Source organism: Macaca nemestrina, chromosome 16 (assembly GCF_043159975.1).
Source record: "Macaca nemestrina isolate mMacNem1 chromosome 16, mMacNem.hap1, whole genome shotgun sequence".
Classification (NCBI taxonomy): Eukaryota; Metazoa; Chordata; class Mammalia; order Primates; family Cercopithecidae; genus Macaca; species Macaca nemestrina.
In genome coordinates, this window is record NC_092140.1 from 1,501,619 (window position 1) to 1,527,225 (window position 25,607).

Sequence of the window (25,607 nt, forward strand, 5' to 3'; positions counted from 1 at the left end):
CCCGGCCCGCCGCCCTCTGGAGCCTCCGGGCCCCGCTGGCTCCTGCCCCTGCTCCCGGCGCGCACGTCACCGGCGCGAGTGAGCATGCGCCCCGCGGCCGCAGCCCCCGCCCGCCCCGCGCCCACAGCCCCCGCCCGCCCCGCGCCCACACCCGCGCTCGCACCCGCGCGCCAGCCCTGCCCCCTCACGCCTCGGCCCGGGCCCCTCAGACCCTGGGGGCAGAGGACAGAGGTCAGAGGCCGCGGGGAGGAACCCCTGTTGCTTCCGCCTCCCGGGGCGCAGGCGCGGGGCGCGGCGGGAAAGGGGCTCGGCACTGGGGGAACCCGGAGTCTCGGTCAGGGTACCAGGGCTTCCTTCCCGGGTTCCTGCGGGAAAACTTTTCTCCTCCTCCCGGAAGCCTCGATGGGGCAGTGAGATCGCGGGGCGAGGTGGAAGTGTGGGAGGGGGCGCGGGGAGGGAGCGGGAGTCCGGCCGGGTGGGAGATCTGAGCCGAGGCTGGGTTTCGCCCCGGAACGTGGCGCCGCCCACCCGCCGGCTTTTCCTGCTCTGCAGGTGGCTGCCCCGGTTCCGAAACCCGGTGGCTCCCAGGGCCCGGCCTCTGGCCCTCTGGCCCCGAAGCTGCGACAGCGGAAGACACTTAGGTGGCCTGAGGGGTTGGTGAACCACAGAAGAGTTCAGCTTCGCCTGGTCTCCAGCTCCCCGTGGCGTGTCCTTCATGCTGCTGGCTTTGAACTGGGCTGAGGAGTATTTGCCACACAAACGCTACCATTTGCATCCCAGAGAATGCCTCTGTTTTCTCTAGGGTGACCTGCCCCGGGGAACAAGCACTTTGTTCTCTAAATCCACCCAGCCTTGACTTAATTGAGATACTTGGTTTCCAACTTCCTGTCTTACTGCCATAGATAATCACTGATGAAACCAAACAGACAACACCTTTTGGTGGCCTGTGGAGAACGCTGCCCCGTCTGGGTCTTAGGAACGCAGTTGAATATGAATGTTCTCCCGAGTGCTTGCGGAAAAGAAATGGTGTTAGCCACCTTTTAGACGAATAGAAATGAGTACTAGTGAACAGTAATCATAGTGACTGAACAGTAAACGGCTCCCACTTCTTGTCCAAATCACCGATTCTCCATTTTCCAGCCCGTCCTGCTGCAGCCTGCCCTGAGCTCCGGAAGCTGGTGGTGCCCCTCAGTGGATCTTCACCCACAGGAGCACCTGCTGCAGACCAGGTAGGAGAGAGGCAGGGGCCTGCTCCCCTCTCCTTCCCGCCTGCCCCTACATCCTCCAGTGTTGGTTTACCTCTGCGGCCAAGATTCTTCTTCCCGGGTGCCCGTTCCATTGCATAACTCCTCCAGGCTCTACGAACAGAACTTATCGCCTCCCCCGAGCCTCTTAGGGTGAAACATGTTGTCGGTCTGCCACTGTTTCTGGTCCCTAAATAGCAGCACCCTTTTGAAGGGTCCTTGAACCATGACCTCACCGCAACAAACAGTCCCTTCATCAAACTTCCTTCCAAATCCCCTCCTAAGAACACCTTCATTTTCCTGCAAGAACTCTGACTGCTGGAGCCGGATTTTGACTAAGCTTCTACCTTGTAAACTGTGACTGTGGGATTGGGGTGGAGGCGCAAACAGAGGTTGTAGAAGGCACTGTATCAAGGCTGCCTGCCTGTCAGGAGTGTCTGCTTTATTCAGTGGTAAATGCGAATTATTTTTCATTCTGTAGCGAATACTACAGGGCAGCAGCCATGCCCTCTTTATCCTTGCTGGCTCAGGTATCCACCCTCTGTGTGGCTGAGGGTAAACTGTGTCTCTTTTGAGAAAATCTTGGTAGCTCCATTTCTCTTTCCAACGATTGGCTTCAAACAAGCTCAAGTCAATGAGTCCCAACAGGAAGCCTGCTGGGGGTTGTCTGGCCAAGGTTTTCTCACTCCTACAGGAACATAAACAGGAAATGCTCCTTTTTCCCTGGCGGATGTTGCGTTCCCTGTCTGGATGCAATGCCTGGTGCTCCACAGCCCTTTGCACCCTCGAGAGAAGGTGGCCGGAAGAGCATCTTCACTCTGGCCACCTGGGAAGATGAGAAGAGCAGGAGTCCTCGGCACAATCAGACAATTCACCAAAACCCTGCTGCCCTCACCTGGAATTTCCTGCTATGAGAGATGTCTTCATTTAAACCACATGAGCTGGATTTTCTAACACATGTCAGCATCTTCGTGGTAAATCTAAGGAAAAAAAAATCAGAACTATTAAAAAACAAAGTCCAACTCACCCCGTGCTATGGTTTGAAAGTATCCTCCCAAATTCACATGTAGAAATCTAATCCCAAATACCTAATCACTAATCCCAAATATCAAGAGGTGGGGGCCTTGGGAGGTGATTAGGAATGGGATTAGTGCCCTTTAAAACAGGTTTTTGGGAGCCTGCTTGCCCTTTCTGCCATATGAAGACGCTTAGAAGAGGCCTTCTATGAGGGAGAGAACTTTTCTCAGATGCCAGATCTGCTGGGACCTTGATCTTGGATTTCTCAGCCTTCAGAACTGTGGGAAGCAAACTTCTGTGTGTATGAATAGCCATCTAAAGGATTTTGTTACAGCAGCCTGAGCAGACTAAGACACCCTGTGAGTCAGTTATTTTTGGCTGTGTCATGAGTGACCGCGAGTGCAGGAGCTGAAACAACAGTGAGTGGGTTACCATCTCTCGGGACCCTGTGGAATTGGCGACATGGTGCTTCTGCTCCACCTGGTGTTGGCTGGGATTCTCCTGCAGCTGCATTCTTCTGGGGGCTCAGCTGGGGCTGGAAGGTTCCTGTGGCTCTAATCACATAGCTGGGATCTTAGCTGGGGTGGTAAAACACTGGGGACAGGCCGGCCTTGCTGTCTGTCTCTCTGGCTTCTCATCATTCAGTGGTCTAGCCTGAGTGTTTACATGGCAGCCCAGGAGGGTCAGTGTGGACACTATACAGCCTGTAAGGCCTGGCTTTGGAAGTCCGAGAATATGACTTCTACCTTGTTCTGTTGGTGAATATAAATTCCAAGTCCACTAGATTCAAGACATAAGGACATAGATTTCACTTCTTAATGGGAGGATCCCATGTACAACAGGGATCCTTATGAGGGATTATGAGAACTCCTCCTAATCCTTATGAGGGATTATCATACAGGGAATTTATGGGGGATTATCTTTGGAAGTAATCTACCATAGACTGACTAAATGATAATGTAATGTGTTGGTGCCCATCACAGTGACTTCAAAAGTGAAATGACTGCCAAAAACTCCACGGCCTCCAAGTTTCTTCCTTCACATCCAAGCAAGAGAGACTTCACAGTGATGGACCAGCTAAGTCATGTGCCCACTCCTGCCCAGTCCATCACGCGGGTAGCAGAGTCCCTGAGATGATCGGCTTAGGCCCGAGGTCAGTGCACATCACCAAACTAGTAAGTGTCCAAGGTGAATGAAATTGTCTTAGCCTCAGGTAACCAGGACCTACCCCTGACCCACTACCAGCACAGCTGCTTCACAGTGCTGGAGGGATGGAATGAATGAGGAGGAGGTAACAGTTAGGAGGCCAACCCCAAGACTTGAAATTGTGGGTTTGCAAATGGGTGCTTCAGGCGACACCCTGGCCACACCCTCACCTGGTACACACAGACTCATAAACACCCATCTTCCGTTCCTCCCTCCGCCTTTCTTTCCAAAGAAATCTTGGATTCATTGGCCCTTAAGTGAAAAAAACTGGAGGGAAATAAGGGCGTGGGGGCAAAAAAATGAGGTCTTCCTGTAAAGACAGTTCAAAAGAATTATTGCACCGAGACCCGAAACGACAAACCTAAAGCCAGAGCTGATTGCTGTAGACACAGAACCAGGAAGTGTGAATTTTTAATGGGTGTCATTTTGGTGCTAGAAAGAGCTGTTACCTGAAGGTAGTGACTCAAGCCGGGCCTCCGAGGGCAAACAGCCTTGCTCCTCCAAGTTATTGGCCCATGCTGTCCACGCGTCTCTTGAGTTGCTATCCCCACAGGTCCAGAATTACGTAGGTGACCATCTCCCCAGGGATTGGTCCTAAAGTTCTTTTTTTTTTTTTTTTTTTTTTTTTTTGAGACAGAGTCTCGCTCTGTCTCCCAGGCTGGAGAGCAATGGTGCAATCTCAGCTCAATGCAACCTCCGCTCCCCAGGTTCAGGCGATTCTACTGCCTCAGCCTCTCCAGTAGCTGGGATTACAGGCACCCGCCACCACACCTGGCTAATTTTTGTATTTTTGATAGAGATGGGGTTTTGCCATGTTGCCCAGGCTGATCTTGAACTCCTGACCTCAGGTGATCCACCTGCCTCGGCCTCCCAAAGTGCTGGGATTACAGGCATGAGCCACCACGCCCAGCCCCTAGAGTTCTTCAATGGCAGAAACTTCACTTTCTGCCCCTCCACAGGCCGTTCTCTAACCTCCCTGGTCCCTTGTTCTGGAATCTTCTGCCCCACCCCGTGTTTGGCCCCCTCTTAGTCACTCTCAGATGCCATCTCTCCCTACACCTGCCTGGGTTCCGGCTTGGTTATCATTAATCACTCCCCCCTTAGCATTCCTAATGGCACCACTTAGTAAAGCTTAGTTATTTTTCCACAGCAGTATTTCTAAACCCTGGTTATAGATTAAACTCACTTAGGGAATTTTTTTTAACCAATAGCACTTCCCCAGGCTGGGCATGGTGGCTCACAACTGTACTTCCAGCACTTTGAGAGGCCAAGGTGGGACGATTAGGCAACCTAGCAAGACCCCATCTCTACAAAAAAACACACAAAAAATAAAATTAGCTGGGTATGGTGGCCCACACCTGTAGTCCCAGCTACTCAGGAAGCTGAGGTAGGAGGATTGCTTGAGCCCAAGAGGCTGAGGCTGCAATGAGTTCTGATCATGCCACTGTACTGCAGCCTGGGTGACAGAGTGAGACTGTCTCAAATAATACTATTAATAAAATAGTACTTCCCCAGGCAGTGTTTCTCCCAGACACTTTGACTCAGTTGGTTTGGAGTGGGATCCAAGCTTTTGTAAAAAGCTCCCAGCATAGCAGGTTTCAGACTTATTCATCTAAATGTCTGTCTCCCACCTGAATGTGAACCGGTTGGATGATCAGTTACCATCAGTTATCGGTCTTTCTCTCCTTAGGCATAGCGTGGTGCTCAACAGATGCTAAAAGAATTAGTTATACATAAACTGCTATTTTAGCCGATGAGCGTTAACAGAATAAAGGAAGAGCGTAAGGCGTGAGCACTCGCAGAGTGAAAAGTGCCCCGGGCAAGGCCATCCATCCCGCATGACTCCTGTCACTGTGAAGGAGAGCTGTGGAGAGTGAGGTCCTGCTCAAAAGCCCCCGAGATCATCTGCCATGCTCTGCCAGGTCACTTGTCCTGGAACGTGACATAGAACATTGTCTCCTGTTCCAGGAAAGGGCCACATATGCAACACGGCCCCCAAATGCCGAAGGAGCCGAGAAACCAAGGAATAAGCCAGATCGATCACATTTGTTAGTAAAGGGTGTTTTATTGGGGGAATTTACAGACAGAAGCATGGTCTTGGGTGGCTGGAGGATAGGTAGGTCTCTGTACCTGTCACCCCAGACCCAGGGCTTCTGTGCCCTGGGGAAGAGGTGTAAGTGCTCTTTGCAAGACAATTAAAGGCAGCCCTTCAGAACAGGCAGAGTGGTAGGTGTGTCATGGCCCATAATCTGTGTAATCACATCAAGGCTGACATGTTCACACACTAGGGACAGGAAATCACATAGGAATTGGGAGGCGCTCAGGAGACTGGCGCTGGTCTGAAGTCAGCATGGTGGATCAGCACCCAAGATGGAGTTGCCACTGACTGGACCCACATCTCCCCGGGCCCAGGAGGAGTTTGCGGGGCAGGGCCTCTGATTATTTTTGAAAATCTAGTTTAATTTGGTCATTACGTTGGTGTCAAAAATGGAATACATTAAATTTCATTGTACTTCTTAATAAAAAATGAATAGCATGAGTGCCAATCTCAAAGCATAACAACATTTAATCTTCCACACAATGCTGGTGTGAGCTCTGCCATGAAAACTTGCACCACATCCCGGGATTCCAGGATGTGCCTGGGTTTAGCTGTCAGGGGATCTCCTATTTGTCACTTTCACACCCATCCTGAGACGCCATGCTTCTTGAATTCTGCACCTTTGAGACTTGTCTCCTCTGTCACTTGAAGTCTTTTTCTTAAAGTTTCTTCCTTCAGGTGTTCAGATGCAGGTCAGGAGCGAGACTGGATGAGCGTGGTCTCCAGGTCTTTTCTCCTCAACAATGAGCGATCATCGGCTCCGTTTCACGCCTAACAATGGGTAATCGTGCAAAGTGGTTGCTTGTCCCAAAGCGAGCCTAATCAGGATTAATTTTGCTTCTCAATATCCCATTTACTTTTTATTTCTCAGTGAGAATACAGGAAAGGAAAGTATGCTAAGAATTCTTTTCTTATTTATTTTGTACACTCCCTTCTCCTTTGTTCTATTTCTCTAAAGGATCAGCGATTTTAATTCCAGTTTTCTTCCAGAAAAAAACAACTAAGTTCCTCGTAGTTCTTAAAATTACCAATAAAGTAGTGAAAGCAATTTGTTGGAATCCTTTGTCTGAACAGTAACTTTAACATAGACTATTACAGCTCCTCTCCAACAAAGTAAAGATGATAGGGTATCTGAAATAAGAGGTGGATGATAATTAGAAATTTAGCATTAGTCAAAGTAATTTGCACCTTTGCTCAAGCAAGTTGCTTGAATATTACATAACATCACTTTAATGAATGTTCAACTTATGAAAACCAAACTTTTTACTTTTAAAGGTAAAACTAAACTGTTTACTTTCTAGAAAACTGAAAACTCACCCCTTTAGTCTTGCTGTGTCCCCAGGCTGGAGGGCAATGATGCGGTCTCGGCTCCTTGCAACCTCTGCCTCCCAGGTTCAAGCAGTTCTCCTGCCTCAGCCTCCTGAGTAGCTGGGATTATAGGCGCCCGCCTCCACACCTGGCTAATTTTTGTATTTTTAGTAGAGACAGGGTTTCACCATGTTGGCCAGGCTGATCTCGAATTCCTGACCTCATGATCCGCCCACCTCAGCCTCCCAAAGTGCTGGGATTACAGGCGTGAGGCACCGCACCCGGCCACCCCTTCACTTTTTCAAACAGAAAGATAAAATGGTTTCTCTTAAAATAGTTTTCAGCTATTGTAACTTATAAGAATACTTAAATATTCTTAGACAACTGGAAATTAGCTCAGTCTGCTCAAAAAGCCAAATAAGTGTGTAAAAAATGTAATGGTTTTGTATGCTACTAAGTGAAGCCAGCCTAAAAGGGGCAAATACTGTAAGATTCCACTGATATGAGGTCCCCAGAAAGGTAAAATCCATAGAGACAGAAAGTATGATAGAATGGGGCTAGAAGCCCCTTGACAGGGGCTGGGGTAAGGGAGGATTGGACAGTAAGTATTTAATGGGGACAGAGTTTCAGTTTGGGATGATATAAAAGTCCTGGAATGGATGGCAGTGCTTGTACCACAGTGTGAATGTCTGATACTTCATGCCACTGAACCGTGCACTTAAAATGGTTAAAAATTTAAAAAAGAAAAAGAAAAAAATAGTGTTTCCAGAACCAGAGATAACTTTTTATGTTAATATTCAATTATTCTGAGTTCCATTTCAGAAGACAGAGCTCATGAAGAAGAAAGCTCTTAAAAAAGAAAACCAGTCAGGCGTTCAAGACCAGCCTGATCAACATAGTGAAACCATGTCTCTACTAAAAGTACAAATATATATATATATATATATATATATATATATATTTTTTTTAAGCCGGGTGTGGTAGCGTGTACCTGTAATCCCAGTTACTCAGGAGGCTGAGGCATGAGAATGTCTTGAACCTGAGAGGCAGAGGTTCAGTGAGCCAGGATCGCCCCACTGCACTCCGGCCTGGGCGACAGAGCGAGACTCCGTCTCAAAAAAAAAAAAAAACACACACAGCCAGGCGTGGTAGCTCACATCTGAAATCCCAGCGCTTTGCAAGGCCAAGGCAGGCAGATCACTTGAGCCCAGGAATTTGAAACCACCCTCGGCAGCATAGGAAGACCCTGGTCTCTACAAAAAATAAAAAATTAGCTGGACATGTTGGCTCACACCTGTGGTGCCCGCTACGCAGCAGGCTGAGGTGGGAGGATCACCTGAGCCCAGAAGGTTGAGGCTGCAGTGAGCTGTGATCGTGCCACTGCACTCCAGCCTGGGCTACAGAGCAAGACCCTGTCTCAACAACAAAAACAAAACAACATCGATGAGACCAGTTTCTGCCTTAGTGACACACGTGAAGAAAAACTCTGATGCCGCCGTGGTTGTGTTGGCAGCTCACAACGTCACCACGTTGAATGTCGTCATACAGGCTGCACCAGTGCATGCTTCAGCTTGGATCACTTTAAGGAGGAGATGGAAGCTGAGGCTGGAGACCTGGCCGTGTGCCAGGAATCTCACACCCACCCCTGTGTACTTCTGTAAACGGACGGCAGCACGAGTGCGGGGCTCCACTGCTCCGGTTTTTCTGATGAGGAAACCTAAGTCTAAAATCCCACTACTTGAAGACGGTGAAGGCAGGAATCATCCCCGGGCCAGCTAGATCCCAAGGCCACCACAGGCTTGTGGCTGGATCATCTGTCTCCTAATCACGGCCATTCCCAGCCCCGTCCCTGCAGTCTGCTGGCCTGACCCACCGCAGGACAGCTGGAACCCACAGTGGGTGTCGTTGGTCTCTGGCACACACCTGCTTCTCCCTCACTCCCCCACTTCCCCCCCAAGGCCCATCTTGCTAAGGTGGAATGAAGGAATTGAAAACACCGGCTCTGCAGGCAGGGGCGGGCACGGTGCATCCTGCAGCAATGCCTTAGCCTGCCGAGGCCCCTCCTTGCCTGTCTGTGAACTGGGCACAATCACGCCACCTCCTTTTTGGATCCACAGAAAACGACTTTGCCTGAGGCCAGGCACTAGGGGCCACCTTCCCCAAGCACACTCCTCTCACCCGTCCTGCTGGGTCTCCCTGATTTTCCCTGCCTCGTCCAGGGTCCAGGTCCACCTCTTCCTCCAGCTGGAGGGAAGATGGTCTGGTAGGCGTGGTTAGTATCAAGGAGCAGAGAGACCCCAGCTGAATGACAGAATCTGTATAAAGTGGCCGGCAGGCTGCCCAGTGCACAGTCTGCTCAGCAAGGGTTTTTCCTTTCTGCTTGGTCCCCGCCGTCGGATGCACAGAACCCGTATTCTCCTGGTCGCTGCAGTCCAGCGGCAGGTTCCTGATAGCTCGCACCCCCGCTGAGGTTCCACGCAGCTCGGATCAGCGGCTCATCACAGGGTGCATCACAGGGCCCTCCCTCCAGACCTGCTGGGTCCATCTTCAGGAAAGAGGCCCAGGCACGTGTATCTTTCAGAGGCTGACACCCTGGGTAAGAGTCTCTGCGTTGAGCAACCCAGGACGCCTCTGGTGAGTTCATCCTAACAAGGTCCCGGGATGCACGGATATTCAGGACCACCTGGAGATAGGCCTCAAACCTGGGTTCAGCTCTCAGACCACTCGAGACTGCTGCAGGAGGCTCTCATCTTCTTTGTAGATAATATTTCAATGGGTCAGAAATAACCTTCTGATTGGGAATGGAAGAAGAAAGGTATCGAATGGTTGGTTTTATTCTGTGTAATCCTACAGGGGTACACCAAGAGTTTATTTTCTGTATTACAATGAAACTTTGTAAAAACTTTAATGTTAGCCAAAGAAATGCATTTGCCTTTTTTTTTTTTTTTTTTTTTTATTGGAGTCTCGCTGTGTCGCTCGGGCTAGAATGCAGTGGCATGATCTCAGCTCACTGCAATCTCCACTTTCTGGGTTTAAGTGATTCTCCTGCTTCAGCCTCCCGAGTAGCTGGGATTACAGGCATGCACCACCACACCCGGTAATGTTGTGTTTTCAGTAGAGACAGGGCTTCACCATGTTGTCAGGCTGGTCTCGAACTCCCGACCTCAGGTGATCCACACGCCTTGGCCTCTCAAAGTGCTGGGATTACAGGCATGAGCCATGTGGCCAGCCACATTTACATAGTTTTAAAAGAAAATAGCGCTACCCAGCCATAAGAATAACCCGATGTCCTTGCCATCGCCCACTCCGGAATCCCCTGCAGAGAATCACTCATAGCTCTTTGCTCCTCTACCTTTATTGTGTCCATATTTCCAAATCATATGCTTATAGCATAATTTTGAAAATGTCAACAGCACCAGTTACATGGGAAGATAAATATTTAGCTCATTCGTGCTCCTACCTCTAACTCTCTCTACTGCATGTGTCCCCGCAGAGGCTACACGGGTCTCCATTCAATCCCTGCCTGTGATGGTAACAAGATTACATGACTGCATGTCAGTGCGTGTGCTACATGCTACATGCCACCCCTGTGTTCATGCATTTTCACTGCATCTTCTTTCTTATACGACCTTTTTTCCTTGAAGATAATCATCGCCTCCCTCTTTCATTTTCTTAGCTTTCTTTTTTGAGACAGAGTCTCGCTTTGTTGCCCAGGCTGGAGTGCAGTGGCGCCATCTCAGCTCACTGCAACCTCTGCCTCCCTGGTTCAAGTGATTCTCCTGCCTCAGCCTCCTGAGTAGCTGGGATTACAGGGGCCCACCACCATGCCCAGCTAATTTTTGTATTTTTTGTAGAGACGGGGTTTCACCATGTTGGCCAGGTTGGTCTCGAACTCCTGACCTCAAGTGATCCTCCTGCCTCAGCCTCCCAAAGTGCTGGGATTACAGGCATGAGCCACTGTGCCCAGCCTCATTTCCTTAGCTTTCTGTATACTTTCTACTAGTTCACAGCCATACACTCATATTTGTCAGTGCCATTCTATATATATATATATATATATATATTTTTTTTTTTTTTTTCTGGAGACATCCCTCCTGTCACCCTTTGGCATCCTGCCCCAATCTGATGGTGACTTTCTAAACTTGCTGCATACTTCTATACTCAGGCTGCACTTCACAGGTGCCAGGAATTCCCTCTACCTCTCTCATAAGCCCTTATTTTCTGCATTCCATGATGCCTTCCTCCTTGATTTATCTGTTTAATTTAGTGGAATGTATTCTGTAGTAGCTTCCTGGGAAAGGGTGCATGAAACATCAACAGTTAAAATATTTTTCTGATCTTATAGTGATGGATAATTTGGCTGGGTATGTTAGTCACAAGTAGGAAATATTTGTCTTCAAAATGTTCAAAGTGAAAGGTGGTGGTGGCATAGCGTTTAATCTTTCTAAATCCCAAAATTAAAACAGAGCAACTAGACAGCAAAACCAAAAACCTATGAATCACATTGACAACAAAATTACATAACAGAGTATCCCCATGAACCTTTGGATTGGGGGTGTGAGTACAAGTGGGTGTGTGAGGAGATGTAATAAGGGAGTCTTCAGAAGGATTAGACTTTCTGCATTTTACTAAATACAAAACTTTAAAACAGCAAAATGCATTATGAAGATTTCTTAAAATGATATTTTACATAGAGAATTTCACTTTAACTAAAATAACTTGTTTCAAACAGCAAGTAGGTTAAGTTTAAACCAGTACCTTTCCACTATAAACCATTTTCTGAAAATTTTCTCCTGTTCTTCAATCTGAAATATAAAGGAAGGGAGGCTTGCCAATTTTGGATAGAAACGATCAGTCTCTGGACTAGCTTAGCAGGAAGCTAAATTATCGTGCTTGGGTTAGTGTGACATCTCACATGAAAAGAAAATGCCTGGAGAGTCTCTGCAACCAGAGAGGCTACGGTGCTCCACTCCCTTCAATCTACTTTCAGAAGCCGTGAGAAAGGTTTTGGGCACACATCGTCAGCCAGAACCCAACACACTGAGCGAACCGTGCTGCAGTCTGTGTACCTGACGTGCCTCCAGCCTTTGAAGATAAAAATAAAAAGTCTTTTGCCCCCGACTAATCAAATCAAATTAAATTAAAATGTCATCAAGTTCCCTGTGCCCACTTTGAAATATTATTAATAACAACAGCATTTGCATTCATTTCTATCTTCAAGGCCTTTCCTGAACACCCATATTTTCCAGCTCTTCAAGGGGAGCATCTGCTGAACGGGATGGGTGAAGTGATGGGAAGCAGAGAAGCAGGCCTGCTCATTGTGTGATGGGGGATGTGGGAGTGTCTGCGGGACACTGGCCGGAGCGTGTGTCTTTCACAGATGTAAGTGCGAGGGCGATTCTGAATGTGCTCTCGGGTTCGCAAGGCTCTTAATGAACCTCTTTATCACCTGTTTGGGCTCTGATTTTCCATTGTTCAGAATTCCATATAAATTACAATGGAAAAAATTTTTAAAATTAACTCTTTTAGTTGTTGTTATTCCTGAGGACTCGGAACCGTGACTGATGCGAGGCTGGTGAGGCCGTGTGAGCCTCGGGTCAGTAGTGGGCAGGGCTCGGAACCTCTTGCCACTCCCTGAACCCTGGTGTGACCAGATGTCCCACTTTTCCCTTACGCTGACTTTCTCCGCCTCCCTCCCTCCCTCCCCACTTCCTTCCCTCCCGCCTGCTCCCACCCCTCCCAGTCTGCCCGTTTTCCTCCATTTATTGGCACTGGATGCCCACACCCAGGGCACACTAGGAAGCTGCTGAGGGCGAGCAGGCCTCATGACGATGTCATCAGATCAGGGTTTGCTTCAGAGGCAGGTGGGGAGAGGAGGTACAAGATGTCCGTCTTGGTCTCTGCTGTATGAGAATCGATACCACCAAGACTTCCTCAGCATAAAGAAAATGTCAATAGCTTTGTGGCTTTTGGACCCAAATGAGTATTAAGTGGCTGCTTATTTTTAAGGCTCATTTTTAAGGGACCATTTTTAAACCCTGTTGTTTGCTATAATACAATTATAAAATAATTTTACTTTTGTAAGCTTTACTGTAAAGAATCTGATCCTATTACCCAACTTAGGGTATATTAACTAGATTTGGTTGCTTTTTATAGCATGAAATACAAACTTCTCCAACTGGTCATCACAGTCTCTCATAATCTGGCCAACCTCTACGTACTCATCCAGATTTCCTTCCTTTCTCAGCATTGCTGTCTCATCCCCCTGGAACATCTTCCACCTCATCCATCCTGTAGACTCAGCGCCACAGTGCTCCCCTCGTTCCTGAGCCGCTTCTGTCTCCGGGACTTCAGGAGACACAGTTCTGATAGGGCTCACAACATTCCCACCCCATGCTGGGGGGCTCCATTGCAATCCCCTGTCCTCGGTGGGAACAAAGCCTGATGTCCCTCCCTTGATCAGGTTACATTCTCTTGTAAAGATGAAGGAATTCTTCAGTGGAATTAAGATCTCTAATCAGTCAACTTTGAGCTAGTCAAAGGGAAGGTTATCTTGTGTGGAACTGGATACCAGATAGGGAAAGTCAGAGAGAGTCGAGGCTGCAGAGATGTGCTCCTGTTGGCCTTGAGGGAGCAAACCGCCGTGCTTTCCGGGGAGCCACATGAGAGGGAGCAGAGGGGCCTCCAGTAACTGAGAGCAGGTCCCAGCGGGCAGCAGCAGGAAACAGGGGCCTCAGTCCCACAAGCACGAGGAACTGAATGCTGCCAACAGCCAATAAGCTTGGAAGGTGACCTTGACCTTCAGATGAGCACCTGGCCCAGCAGCACCTTGACTTCAGCCTTGTGAGGCCCCAGTCAGAGGACCCAGCTGGTCACATGCAGACTTTTGACCCATGGAAACAAAGATTGAGAAATGTGTATGGTTTTAAGCACCTAAGCCTGGGATCGTTTGCTGTACAGCAAAAAGAAACTAATACAGGGGCCGGGCGTGGTGGCTCATGCCTGTAATCCCAGCACTTTGGGAGGCCAAGGTGGGCAGATCACCGGAGCTCAGGAGTTGGAGACTAGCCTGGGCAACGTGGGGAAACATCTCTACTAAAAATACAAAAATTAGCTGGGCGTGGTGGTGGGTGCCTGTAATCCCAGCTACTGAGGCTGAGACAGGACAATCTCTTGAACCTGGGAGGCAGAGGTTGCAGTGAGCCGAGATCGCGCCACTGAACTCCAGCCTGAGTGACAGAGCAAGACTCTGTCTCAAAAAAGAGAAGGAAAGAAAGGAAAGAAGGAAGGAAGGAAGGAAGGAAGGAAGGAAGGAAGGAAGGAAAGAAGGAAGGAAGGAAGGAAGGAAGGAAGGAAGGAAGGAAGGAAGGAAGGAAGGAAAGAAGGAAGGAAGGAAGGAAAGAAGGGAAAGAAACTTCATCTCAAAAAGGAGAGAGAGAAAGAGAGAAAGGAAATAGAGAAAGAGAAAGAAAGAAGGAAACAAAGAAAAGAAAGAAAGAGAAAGAAAGAAAGACTCCATCTCAAAAAAAAAGAGATAAAGAAAAGAAAAAGAGAAAGAAAGAAAGAAAAAAGACTCCATCTCAAAAAAAAAAAAAAGAGAAAGACTCCATCTAAAAAAAAGAGAGAGAGAAACACAGACAGGTATCCTGTGGCACATGGTGTGGTCTTCCAGCACTCTCTCTGCTAGAGAGAGTGCTAGAACTATAATTTTTTGATGTTATGATGGTCTCTTGCACTGCTTTTGTGAATTCCTGCAGTGGAGGGACGTTCGTGTCGCCACCGTTGTTTGCAAAGCACCGTTTTTTGCAGCCCCCATGCTGGTTTGTGCTTCTGTTCTGTGAGCACTTGGCCTCCCAAAGTGCTGGGATTACAGACCCTGACAGTCATCCCTGTTGCAGATGTGAGCCACCAGGCTGTGGGGCATTGGGACACATCTCTTGGTGTCTTCCATGCCCTCCCTGTTCACCCCAGCTGCTTCCCTAACACGTCAACTGTGTATCACGTTCCCTCTGCCTGTGGAGGTTGGCCTCACTTTCCTCCTCTTGGTGGGGCCTGCTGGGGGATGTGGGATGGTTTCTGGGCCTCCAGCTTTCCCAGCTTTCTCAGCAGGCACCCATGCCGGCCTCTACAGCCTTGCTTTCCCTCCTGGAGGTGCCACTGTGCATGGCCTCGGACGGAGGATCCTTCCAACAGCCACTTGCCCCTTACTGCTTCAGGTGAGCGGCTATTCCTCATGCACCCCCTCTTTGGCACCTGATATGGGAGGGGACCATTTGGTGCAGAACGGGCAAGGTATGGTCTTTAACTACAAGGAATGTGAGGAGAGAGGCTCCTCTTTCTGTTCCCTGGGACAGCCAGTGTGTGGTGTTGGACCAAAGCACACAGATATTAGTTATTCTTGGACCAGGGACCCAAAGGAACGTTTGCAGTTCAGACCCAGCCAGACTTGGCTGCAGCTCCCACCCCTCAACCTCTCCTGGTAATTTTCTGAGCCATTTCTAATCCTGGCTTTCTGGCCTCCTTCAATTCTGTGAGCCCCTGTATCCTTTCAGTTAATTACCTCTGACTCCTAAGATAGCATGATTCAGCCAGGTGCAGTAGCTCACACCTGTAATCCGAGCACTTTGGGAGGCCAAGATGGGCAGATCACCTGAGGTCAGGAGTTTGAGACCAGCCTGGCCAGCATGATGAAACCCCATCTCTACTAAAAATACAAAAATCGACTGGCATGGTGGCAGGTGCCTGTAATCCCAGCTACTGGGGAGGCTGAGGCAGGAGAATCGCTTTAACCCAGGAGGTGGAGGTTGCAGTGAGCCGAGATTGCACCACTGTACTCCAGCCTGTGCAACAGACAGAGTGAGACTTGTCTCCAAAAAAAAAAAAAAAAAAAAAAGCAATAGCATGATTCGTTTCAGTTGCTTGTAACTGGGACCCCGATGGATTTAGCTCCCCAGTGATAATGTATGACAGCCACCGCCGTGTGTGTCTCATAAACGTCTGTAGCATCCCTTGTGCACGTAACAACTTGGACATGGGTCAGTGCAGCAGACCCGAGCCACACTGCTGGGGCTCAAGCCCTGGGTTTGCACGTACCAGCTGTGAGGCGTGGGAAAGCTAGAGGAGCCCTCGGCCCGTTGTCTGTGAAACAGGGACAATGACAGTCCTCGCCTAATTGGATGACTATGGGATTGCACGAATTCATATACACAAGGCTCTCGGAACTGTGTCAGAGAAGTGTTTGCTGTTATTTCATCCTATTCTGTTTGACTATGGAAAATTATATTTTATTATTTATCCAACTAAATTTTAAGAGGTTCTTTATTTTCATTCCCTCCAGTGCACCAAGCCTGGGCGGGGAGTACATGGTTCTGCACAGGGGTTGGGGTCTGTGGCCTTGGTACCTCCCCAGCCAGAAGATCACACGTGCCCCTGGATCTCACAGCCTCTTCAGGAACGAGCCCTGGACAGCACTGTCAACAAGACGGGTGCTTGGTGCTTTCCCTGTTTTCTATCAGAGAAGGTTCTGGTTTCTGATGACTCCAACCTGCATGCAGATTACATGCCAGCAGGGAGTTGATGGCAACTGGAATCGTGCCAACTTCACTTCCTACTGTGATCCGACAGCCCTTGGCCTGCCCTCTAACCCTCTCCCCTCCAAAGTCGTCTCTCAAGCCTCAGTGGAACAATCACAGCTCTTCCTCACAGCACAGGGCAACCTGGACCCGGTCTTACGGCTCTCCCATCTGATCTGGGAACTAGGACTGCTCATCTACTAAGACTACATTGAGGGGGCTGGGCGCGGTGGCTCACGCCTGTAATCCCAGCACTTTGGGAGGCCAAGACAGGCAGATCACCTAAGGTCAGGAGTTCGAGACCAGCCTGGCCAACATGGTGAACCACGTCTCTACTAAAAATACAAACTTAGCTGAGCATGGTGGTGCATGCCTGTAATCTCAGCTACTTGGGAGGCTGAAGCAGGAGAATCGCTTGAACCCATGGGGTGGAGGTTGCAGTGAGCCGAGATCGCACCACTATACTCCAGCCTGGGTGACAGAGCGAGACTCCGCCTCAAAAAAAAAAAAAAAGAAAAGAAAAAAAGAAAAAACTTGGCAATGACAGCACCAGGGCCTTCTCTGACAGCAGCCTGGATGGAGAGTGAATTACCCGGGAAATGCAGCAGAGGCTGGGGTAGAACGAGGGTGCCCAGGCAGGAGCCAGGGTGACCCCATCTACTCTCCGGTCACTGGGGGCTGGGACAGTGGTGGCGTTGTCTTCAAAGCAAGGTGAGCTGGACGGAGGCTGGGATCCTCAGGACTGGGCTGCTGGCCTCTGCACTGTCGGTATGAGGGCCAACATGATTACATGTTCTTCTCTTAGTTTGGTCACATTATTTTGAGTCATGTCACTCTCACCTGAAACTACAGCTAACAATAAACTGACCTGTTATCCACACCCGACTGGCAACTTAGACTGGGTGAAATGGATTGTGTTTTCTGATCCCTCCTGTCATACAGCTCGTATGGGCTACAGACAAATATGAATGCATTATTAACAAACCGGCAGACTGCGCAGGGGAGAGCGCAGATGGCTGCATATGTTAAGAGCTGGAGGCATTAATTATGAAGCATCCTTATCTTCTGGGGTTCACTCACGTCATGACAGTACAAGTGTTTTCCTGGTAAATCTACTGACATTCTGTAAGTAAAGTCAACCTTCAGTGAGGCTTTCTTAAATTCGAACCAATTTATCAAAATAAATACAAGTGAGGATTTTCTTTAAGGTTCTATTAAATGTTTTAATAAGCTTCCTTTTGGAAGGGGCCAATTAAATTAATTAATTAAACCATGACATTAAAAAAAGAAAAACAACCTAATAATGGTTCTGGCCAAGTAGAATTTTACTTTTTTTTTTTTTTTTTTTTTTGACACGGAGTCTCACTCTGTCACCCAGGCTGCAGTGCAATGGCACGATCTCGGCTCACCTCAACCTCTGCCTCCTGGGTTCAAGAGATTCTCCTGCCTCAGCTTCCTGAGTAGCTGGGATTACAGGTGCCCACCACCATGCCAGGCTAATTTTTGTATTTTTAATAGAGATGGTGTTTCACCATGTTGGTCAGGCTGGTCTCAAACTCCTGACCTCAGGTGATCTGCCTGCGTCAGCCTTCCAAAGTGCTGGGATTACAAGTGTGAGTCATCGTGCCTGGCCTAGAATTTTACTTTGATAAAAGTATAAAATGATCGAAGGGAAGTATCCTATCGAGTATACAGAAATATTAAAAGATTAAAAACACAGGGATCATAAACCAAATAAATAAGTTTAAGTGGCTAAGTTTGATGCACTTTATAAAGGTATTAAGAAAATACTGAAAAACATGGAAACTTCCTTTTTGTATATGTGTGGTGTACAATAACGACAGGCGAGGCATTGGCGAGTAACAATGTGAGTTGGTTTGTCTCTTTATCTGTCCCTTCTCACATCTTCTCACTCAGCCCTGCCAGGCTCATCCCCTGTGCTGTGTGTGCCAGGAACAGCCCTTGGCCGAATAAGGACAGACACAGGCCAGTGAGGGAGCCCCACCGCGGCCACCTGATCTTACAGAGGAGCATGCGGCAACCCCCTGAGTTAGACACTGGGGAAAAGTGACGGAACTTCCTATGCCTCCTCCGTGTGGCAGAGGCTTGAGACCCAGCCAGGAAGCGCTGGGAAGCCAACCCCCAGGAGAGTGACATCGAACCGAGTTCTTAAAGAATTCATTGGGTTAATTACAGGTTAATTAGGGGAAGAGGAGAGGGACTGGATTTGTGAATTATTTATGTTCCGTAAGGAAGAATGACGGGGAAAACAGTTGAAACAGCTTACATCTCTACATACCTGTTGGTTATGAGCACGGACTGTTGGGTTTTTCCCTATTAATAAAATAAAATCAGTAAATATTTGACTAGATATTTTGTGATAGACTTGGATTAAACGAAAAGTTAATGGGTTCTGATTTGTGTAAAATTAGCCAATAGCTTTAGACCGCAGTCATGAACTGGGGCTAACCTGCCTCAAAAAAAAAAAAAAAAAAAAAACAAGGAAAAGGTGGCATGGTTTCTCTTTTGATTTAGAAATCTCTGAGTTTTCTGAGAATGTGTATTCCTTTAAAAACATCTTCCAATATTAACTTTTATTTAAAAGTTACATAAAATTTTGTTTTTGTTTTTTGAGACAGAGTCTCTGTCACCCAGACTGGAGTGCAGTGGCGTGATCTCAGCTCACTGCAATATCTGCTTCCCAGGTTCAAGTGATTCTCCTGCCTCAGTCTCCCAAGTAGCAGGGATTACAGGTGTTATGCACCACCATGCTGGGCTAATTTTTGTGTTTTTAGTAGAGACAGGGTTTTGCCATGTTGGCCAGGCTGATCTCGAACTCCTGACCTCAGGTGATCTGCCTTGGCCTTCCAAAGTGCTGGGATTACAGGTCTGAGCCACTGAACCTGGCCAAAGGTTGCATAAAATTTTAAGCATATAAAAAATCAGAGGAAAAGTGCATCCATCATTACCAGCTCCTGGCTAACCCTGCTCCACTTGCACTGTGCCCACCCTGCCTCGGTCTGCACTGTTCTTATGAAATTTCAGACAGAAATAATTTCACTTCTTCATTTCCAGCATGGAGACCTTGCCTTTCTTTCTCTCTGTCTTTCATTCTCTTCTTATTCTGTACTAACTTTTATCTAGAGCCTCCATTACAGCATTAAATAGAAACAGGAGAGCAGACCTCCTCCTTCTGCTCCTGAGCTACAGGGAAAGCACTCAGATTCTTCTCTGTAACTGTGACTTTTCTGTAGATGCCCCTTGCCAGGCTGAGGAAGTTCTCTTCTATTCCCAGCTTTTTAGGTGCTTTATTCTGAAGGGGTGTTGGATTTTCTCAAATGCTTTTTCTGTGCCTATTGAGATGACCACGTGGTTTTTGTCCTGTACTCTTTGGAAGTGTTGTGTTACATTGATTTTTGTGTATTGAACCGCCCTTGCATTCTTGAGATAAATCCCACTCGGCTGTGTCGTATAATCTTTTTTCGATATTGCTGGATTTGGTTTGCTAGTATTTTTTTTTGATGATTTTGCATTGATATTCATTGAGGATATTGGCCTGTAGTTTTCTCTTCCTTTGATTACAAGTCAGTCTGGTTTTGGTGTCAGGATGATACTGACCTCATGGGATGAGTTAGATTGTGTTTCTTCCTCTTCTTTTTTTTTTTCTTTCTCTTTCTTTCTTTCTTTCTTTCTTTCTTTCCTTCTCTCTCTCTCTCTCTCTCTCTCTCTCTCTCTCTCTCTCTCTTTCTGAAAGAATTTGTGAAGGTTTGGTATTCTTCTTCAAATGTTTGGTAGAATTTACAAGTTAAGCCATGTGGGCCTGGGCTTTTCTTTGCAGAAAAGTTTTAATTACCAATTAAACCTCTATTTGTTGTAAGTCTACTTGATTTTCCATTTATTTTTTAGTCTCTTTTAGTAGTTTCTGTTTTTCTAGGAACTGGCTCATTTTACTGAATAATCTAACTTGCTGTCAGAGAGGTCCATCTTCTGTTACTTCTGTTGTCCACAAAGTGAGTGAAAAGATGACCTCGTACTTTCTGAGATGAGCCTCCTCTGTTTTCCATCACTGTGGTCTGGGCTTTCTTTTCCTTTGCTCTTAGTGTCTCTCTCCTGCTTGATTTGCTTACAATCTCAGCACTTTTCCCCGAGAATAGAGCTCCGCTCGGGAAGGAACCTTTCAACTGTTCATGGGGTCCAGGCACCTTGCCCCTCCAGAGTTTACCAAGGGCCAACTGCAGTCTCTTAGTAAAATCAGAATCTGCAGCCCCCATGATGGTTTGTGCTTTTGTTCCATGTGCTGCGCTGCCTTTCAGGCCGTACGCTGGCTGCTGAGGCCTCCTCCACTCTCGAGGCTGCGAGGTGCCCCCTGGTTTTGGACACAGATGCTGATACTAGGAGGACTTTTTAGTTGGTGACTGTCCCCACCTGCTCACATTTTGGGGCCTGTGGAAATAGTTTGTCACTTGGTTTTGTTGTAGATGTTCTCTATGGGTTTTGAAGGCAAATTACTTTTTTTGAATCTTTGCTTCCTTCTGGTAAAATGGGATAGTACAGAAAGTGAGGTGACTGTAGGAAATTCCCTGGCATGTGGAATACACTAATTATGAATGTTATTCTCCAACTTCTCCCTCCATGTGGAAATGCCACAATTCCAAGGCTACACAATTAAACTCTCTACTTAACACTCACACATTAAATTTACAGTAAGCTATTTTTAAATAAAATGAAAAGAAAATATATATAGGTACAACTTAAGTTTAAAATTTAAAAACAACAATAAAATTAGGAAATAAAAAACCTTCACCATCACCTATTAGAGTAGCTCACATGCAGCTGTTTTTCTAGCATCATTTGAAACAACATTGAGTATACCTGTCTGTTTAGCTTACAAGTACAAAACATACAGATCAATTTTTAAAAACTGGAGCTATAAATATTTAACTCTGACAAATTATACATTCATTTTTTAATAATAAATGTAAATCAATTAAATTTTTATTACCTACGCTAGTGATTATTTTTCTCCAGTAAGTCTTGTTTGTATTGACTACCTGACTGGCTATGATAAATTGTTCCAATAGCTTCCTAAGAAACCAAAAATCACTTTTTAATCTTCATTATTATGCTATTGATCAAACCTGATTTTGAGTGTCCTCTAACCTCAAGCTTCAAATGGAAACTGTGACGTTATTACTGCTTCAAAGGTGTCCTTGTGTTGGTTGAGAAAAATCACAAAAAAATAGTAGAACTACTATACTGATAGCCAAACAAATAGGAGCTAAGCCGATGTACAACACAACGGGCAATCTTAATTGAAATAGAGGAAGAAGAATACGCATTTTTTCTTGGTCAGTTTTGTTTATGTAATGAAAAAAATGTCATGGTCTCCGTGTAACAATATCTGGCTCTCCCCTAAGAAGTTCAGCTAAGATCCTAGGTAGCATATTCTCTTTAAGAAGGATCACTAAAGGCACTAAACGGAGACCAAAGGAGGCCGTGTACACAGCCCACACCAGTGGCTCTCACCTGGGGCTGACTTCATCCTCCAGGGGACATTGGCAATATCTGGGACACTTTTGATCTTTGTGACCTGGGAGGAGAAAGTGTGTGCTCTGGAAGCCAGCGGGCAGGGGCCAGGGATGCTGCCGAATGTCTCGTGACACACCGGACTGTTCCCCACAACAGAGACCGTCTGGTCTGGAATGTGGGTAGCGTTGAGGTTGGGAAACTTTGTCTTTCAGTGATCTCCTAGGTATGAATGGGCTCGCGGCCCTGAGTCAGATGTTGGGATGGTTTCCTCTCCCATGGCGCACCCACCGCAGAGGCCAAATCACAGCCTCAATCAGAATCAGGCTCGGGGTGTCCTAGGTAGCGTCGCCAGGGCTTGGAGACACTGATGAGCCTCATCGCTGGAATTTTGTCACGTCCAAGTTGAGAACACACTGAACCAATTTTAAGGAAACCAACTGACATGTTAATATTAGTTCAACTCACTGTTGCCATCCCCACTGGTCCAAAAAAAAAAAAAGAAAGAAAGTTTTGCTTGAGGGTCATTGGCAGAACTCTGGAGCACGTTTTGACTCACTGTAGGAAGAACTTTCAGGCTGGTCTGAAGGTGGTGAGTTATCTCGATTGTTCACAGTCAGGTACAGATCCAGCTCCTTGTTCTACTCTTTCCCATTCTCACTACAAAGAAAGATGGAGGGATAGAGGGAGGGAGGGAGGGAGGGAGGGAGGGAGGGAGGGAGGGAGGGAGGAAGGAAGGAAGGAAGGAAGGAAGGAAGGAAGGAAGGAAGGAAGGAAGGAAGGAAGGAAGGAAGGAACTTTCTAATAGGCAAAGCAGCTTAAATGGAATGGGCTGCCTGGCAGGTCTTGAGTTCTTTTCCGCAGAGACATTCAGTATCAGGCAGACGGCTGTGCGGGAATGTCTCAGAAGGCGTCTTAACCTAGGAGAGTCAGGTAATAGGATGTTTATGGCTCCTTCCTACCTTGATATTCTTGATTTTACAGTTGAATGCAGATGGCAATCAAGGCTACTTGGGGAAATATACTTCCATGAGGCCTCTAAATAACGGTGAGGATGTGTGGAGGTGGATCCGGTGCCCAAAGCCCTGCCTGGTCCTTCATCTCATTCAGTGGTCTTTATAAAACCATCAGCGTCTCAGTGGTCCCTACAGCCAGCAGTCATGGGAGAGGAGGACCCACACGAAGTGCCACTAGTGATGCTGGAAGTGCCCCCAAGAAGCAGAAAAAGGTCACGACATAACAGGAAAAAGTGGAAATGCTTGGTATGTACCATAGATTGAGGTCTGCAGTGGTGGTTGCCGCTATTTTAGATGAATGATTCATCTTATAAAGAAAGTAAACTTACAGCATCCATAAGTGCAGCACAGCCCTGTAAGTGTATTTTCTGTTTCTTCTGAGTTTCTTTTTTTTTTTTTTTTTTTTTTTGAGACGGAGTCTCGCTCTACCACCCAGGCTGGAGTGCAGTGGCCGGATCTCAGCTCACTACAAGCTCCGCCTCCCGGGTTCACGCCATTCTCCTGCCTCAGCCTCCTGAGTAGCTGGGACTACAGGCGCCCGCCACCTCGCCCGGCTATTTTTTTGTATTTTTTAGTAGAGACGGGGTTTCACCGTGTTAGCCGGGATCGTCTCTCGATCTCCTGACCTCGTGATCCGCCCGTCTCGGCCTCCCAAAGTGCTGGGATTACAGGCTTGAGCCACTGTGCCCGGCCTCTTCTGAGTTTCTTAATAACATTTTCTTTTCTCTAGCTTATTTTATCATAACGATACAGTATATAGCACATATAACATATAAAGTACGTGTTAATTGACTTTCCGTCAGCAGGAGGCTACCAGTAGTTAAGTTTTTGGAGAGTCAAAAGTTACCTGGGAATTTCCGACCCCAGGGAGGATCATCCCTGCCCCCAGAGAGCTTCGGGGATTCCTCTGATCTTCTTTGGTTTATCTTGATTTCTCTTTTCTCTTTCAGTCTGGGCACTACAGAGATTTTCAAAAACTGTCTGTGAGAGTAAATAATATGTATGAATTTATTTCAAGATAGGGAAGCTGATATTGAAAACATGCGTGTGTCTGAAAGAGTTGGCAGTGACTGTTCTGGAATCCTGTTTTCCCATTTTCCTCTGCTGGCCACCACGTTCTGCCTAAGAGGCCTGGGAAGGGTCTGGGAGACAGGGAGGAGCAGGAGGTGGGGCGGGGAGCGAAGAGGGAGAGACAGGTCAGAAACACCATGTTTCCCCCCAGGCCTGTCACATGTGGACGTAGTCACATTTAGACAAGATACCACATATTCTGCTGCTGACAGGGAAAAACAACAACAAATAAACAAAATGGCACATAAATACAACTCATGGCATGTTCTGTCTTATTTCCAAGTACACAGTGTATCGTCTCAAACTGGTGCACTATCTCACAGGGGTCCTAATGTCCCCTCCATATTCCTGTTATGTACTAGATAGAGGGTTACACATGCGTATGCACACATATAATATAAACCTGGGTTTCTATGTGCCTTCCTTTCTTCCTACTTTCCTCTCTGTCTGTCTCTCTCTCATTCTTGCCAATATGGCTGTGTCTAATTTTCACTTTATTGTGAATGGCAGCTGACTCCAAGCCATTTCCTCCAGCTACCTGAAGAAACACCATTCAATGAAGGGAGAAGAAAGCCTGGAAATGTATCCTTTTTAAGTTTATTCTTTCAAACTCAGAGTTTTGAGGGAAAAAGCTGAACTAAAAACACTGGCATTTGCAAACGAAACTTCTTCAGAGTTTCCTCTGCCTGCCAGAGCTGTAAATTATTTAACAAGTGAAATTAAATCTTCACAGAGAAGCCCGGGGCTGTAATCACACAGCCAAGTTTGCTCAGCATGTGAGCCCTGCGGGTGCACATTCCAAGACGCTGACAGCTGCAGACACCCCAGATGACGTGGGTTTGAGGCCTAGCCCCTAGGCGGGTGGGATGAATCCTAGCTGACTGCGGTGACTGGAAATTGGCAGTGCCGCCATTGGCAGGTGGCAGTGTCCCTCCAGCTGGTGAGACAGTCCAGGGCACTGCCCTGCGACTCAGGGGCTCCGGCAAAAGCCTGAGCTCTGGGCTCACTCCCACCTCCCCGGGACATTCCTGGTTTTAACACCACAAGCCCCATCCTTCTGGGAACCCCTCAGTTTGGGGTTAAGGGGAAGGTGGGTCCTTTGTGACTCTGGTGTCAGGTGTCTCTATGCACATGGCAGACAGACTCCTTAGGAGGGAGAGTCCCATCCTGGCCTCCTCCCCACGGGCTCCATCAGAAAGAAGGCCCCACTGGGAAGGAGGCCCCAGGGCCTTGTCTTGGGCCTCTGTACTGGCTGCTTCAGGAGGATGCCTGGTGCTGGCCACGACCTGGGTCTAAGCCCCAGACAGAATCCTGGAGGCAGAAGAATGGGGTGGAGGGTGTGTGTGTGTGTGTGTGTGTGCCCTGTGTGGGTCCCAGGCATGGAGAGTGTGTGTGGGTGTGAGCCCCACTTGGGGTCCCAGGCAGACTCCTTCCTGATAAGACGCCCACAGCCACCCTCGGCCATCTCCACCCTCCATGTCTTTGTTTGTGTGATGAAGAGAATTCGATGACCTTGAGTCCCACAGCGGCTCTGCCATCAGGGATGAAA

The 25,607-nt window shown here is 47.6% G+C and overlaps 1 protein-coding gene and 2 long non-coding RNA genes across 4 annotated transcripts in view; 1 reads left to right on the forward strand and 2 right to left on the reverse strand.

Annotated features, from left to right (window-relative positions):
* Nucleotides 1-1,359, reverse strand: part of LOC105485271 (ATPase phospholipid transporting 11A) — a 183,284-nt gene extending 181,925 nt beyond the window's left edge. Inside the window, exon 1 of the mRNA XM_011747541.3 lies at nucleotides 1,300-1,359. Coding sequence (XP_011745843.1) covers nucleotides 1,300-1,344 — 45 coding nt within the window. The 5' untranslated portion in view covers nucleotides 1,345-1,359. The remainder of the gene's footprint in view (nucleotides 1-1,299) is intronic.
* LOC105485267 (uncharacterized) lies at nucleotides 273-23,402 on the forward strand. 2 transcript variants are annotated; one of them, XR_011614567.1, is made up of 4 exons: nucleotides 273-410; nucleotides 1,141-1,229; nucleotides 16,211-17,570; nucleotides 22,956-23,402. It is a non-coding gene; the product is annotated as an uncharacterized lncRNA (long non-coding RNA). The 2 variants fall into 2 exon arrangements; XR_989436.3 differs by lacking the exons at nucleotides 273-410; nucleotides 1,141-1,229 and adding an exon at nucleotides 14,240-15,089 and having other exon boundaries at nucleotides 22,956-23,401.
* On the reverse strand, nucleotides 3,500-9,816 carry LOC105485369 (ATP11A upstream neighbor lncRNA). The gene is made up of 3 exons (XR_011615187.1): nucleotides 9,334-9,816; nucleotides 6,594-6,696; nucleotides 3,500-3,524 (listed from the first exon to the last, which is right to left on the reverse strand). It is a non-coding gene; the product is annotated as an ATP11A upstream neighbor lncRNA (long non-coding RNA).
* Nucleotides 23,403-25,607: the final 2,205 nt, after the last annotated feature.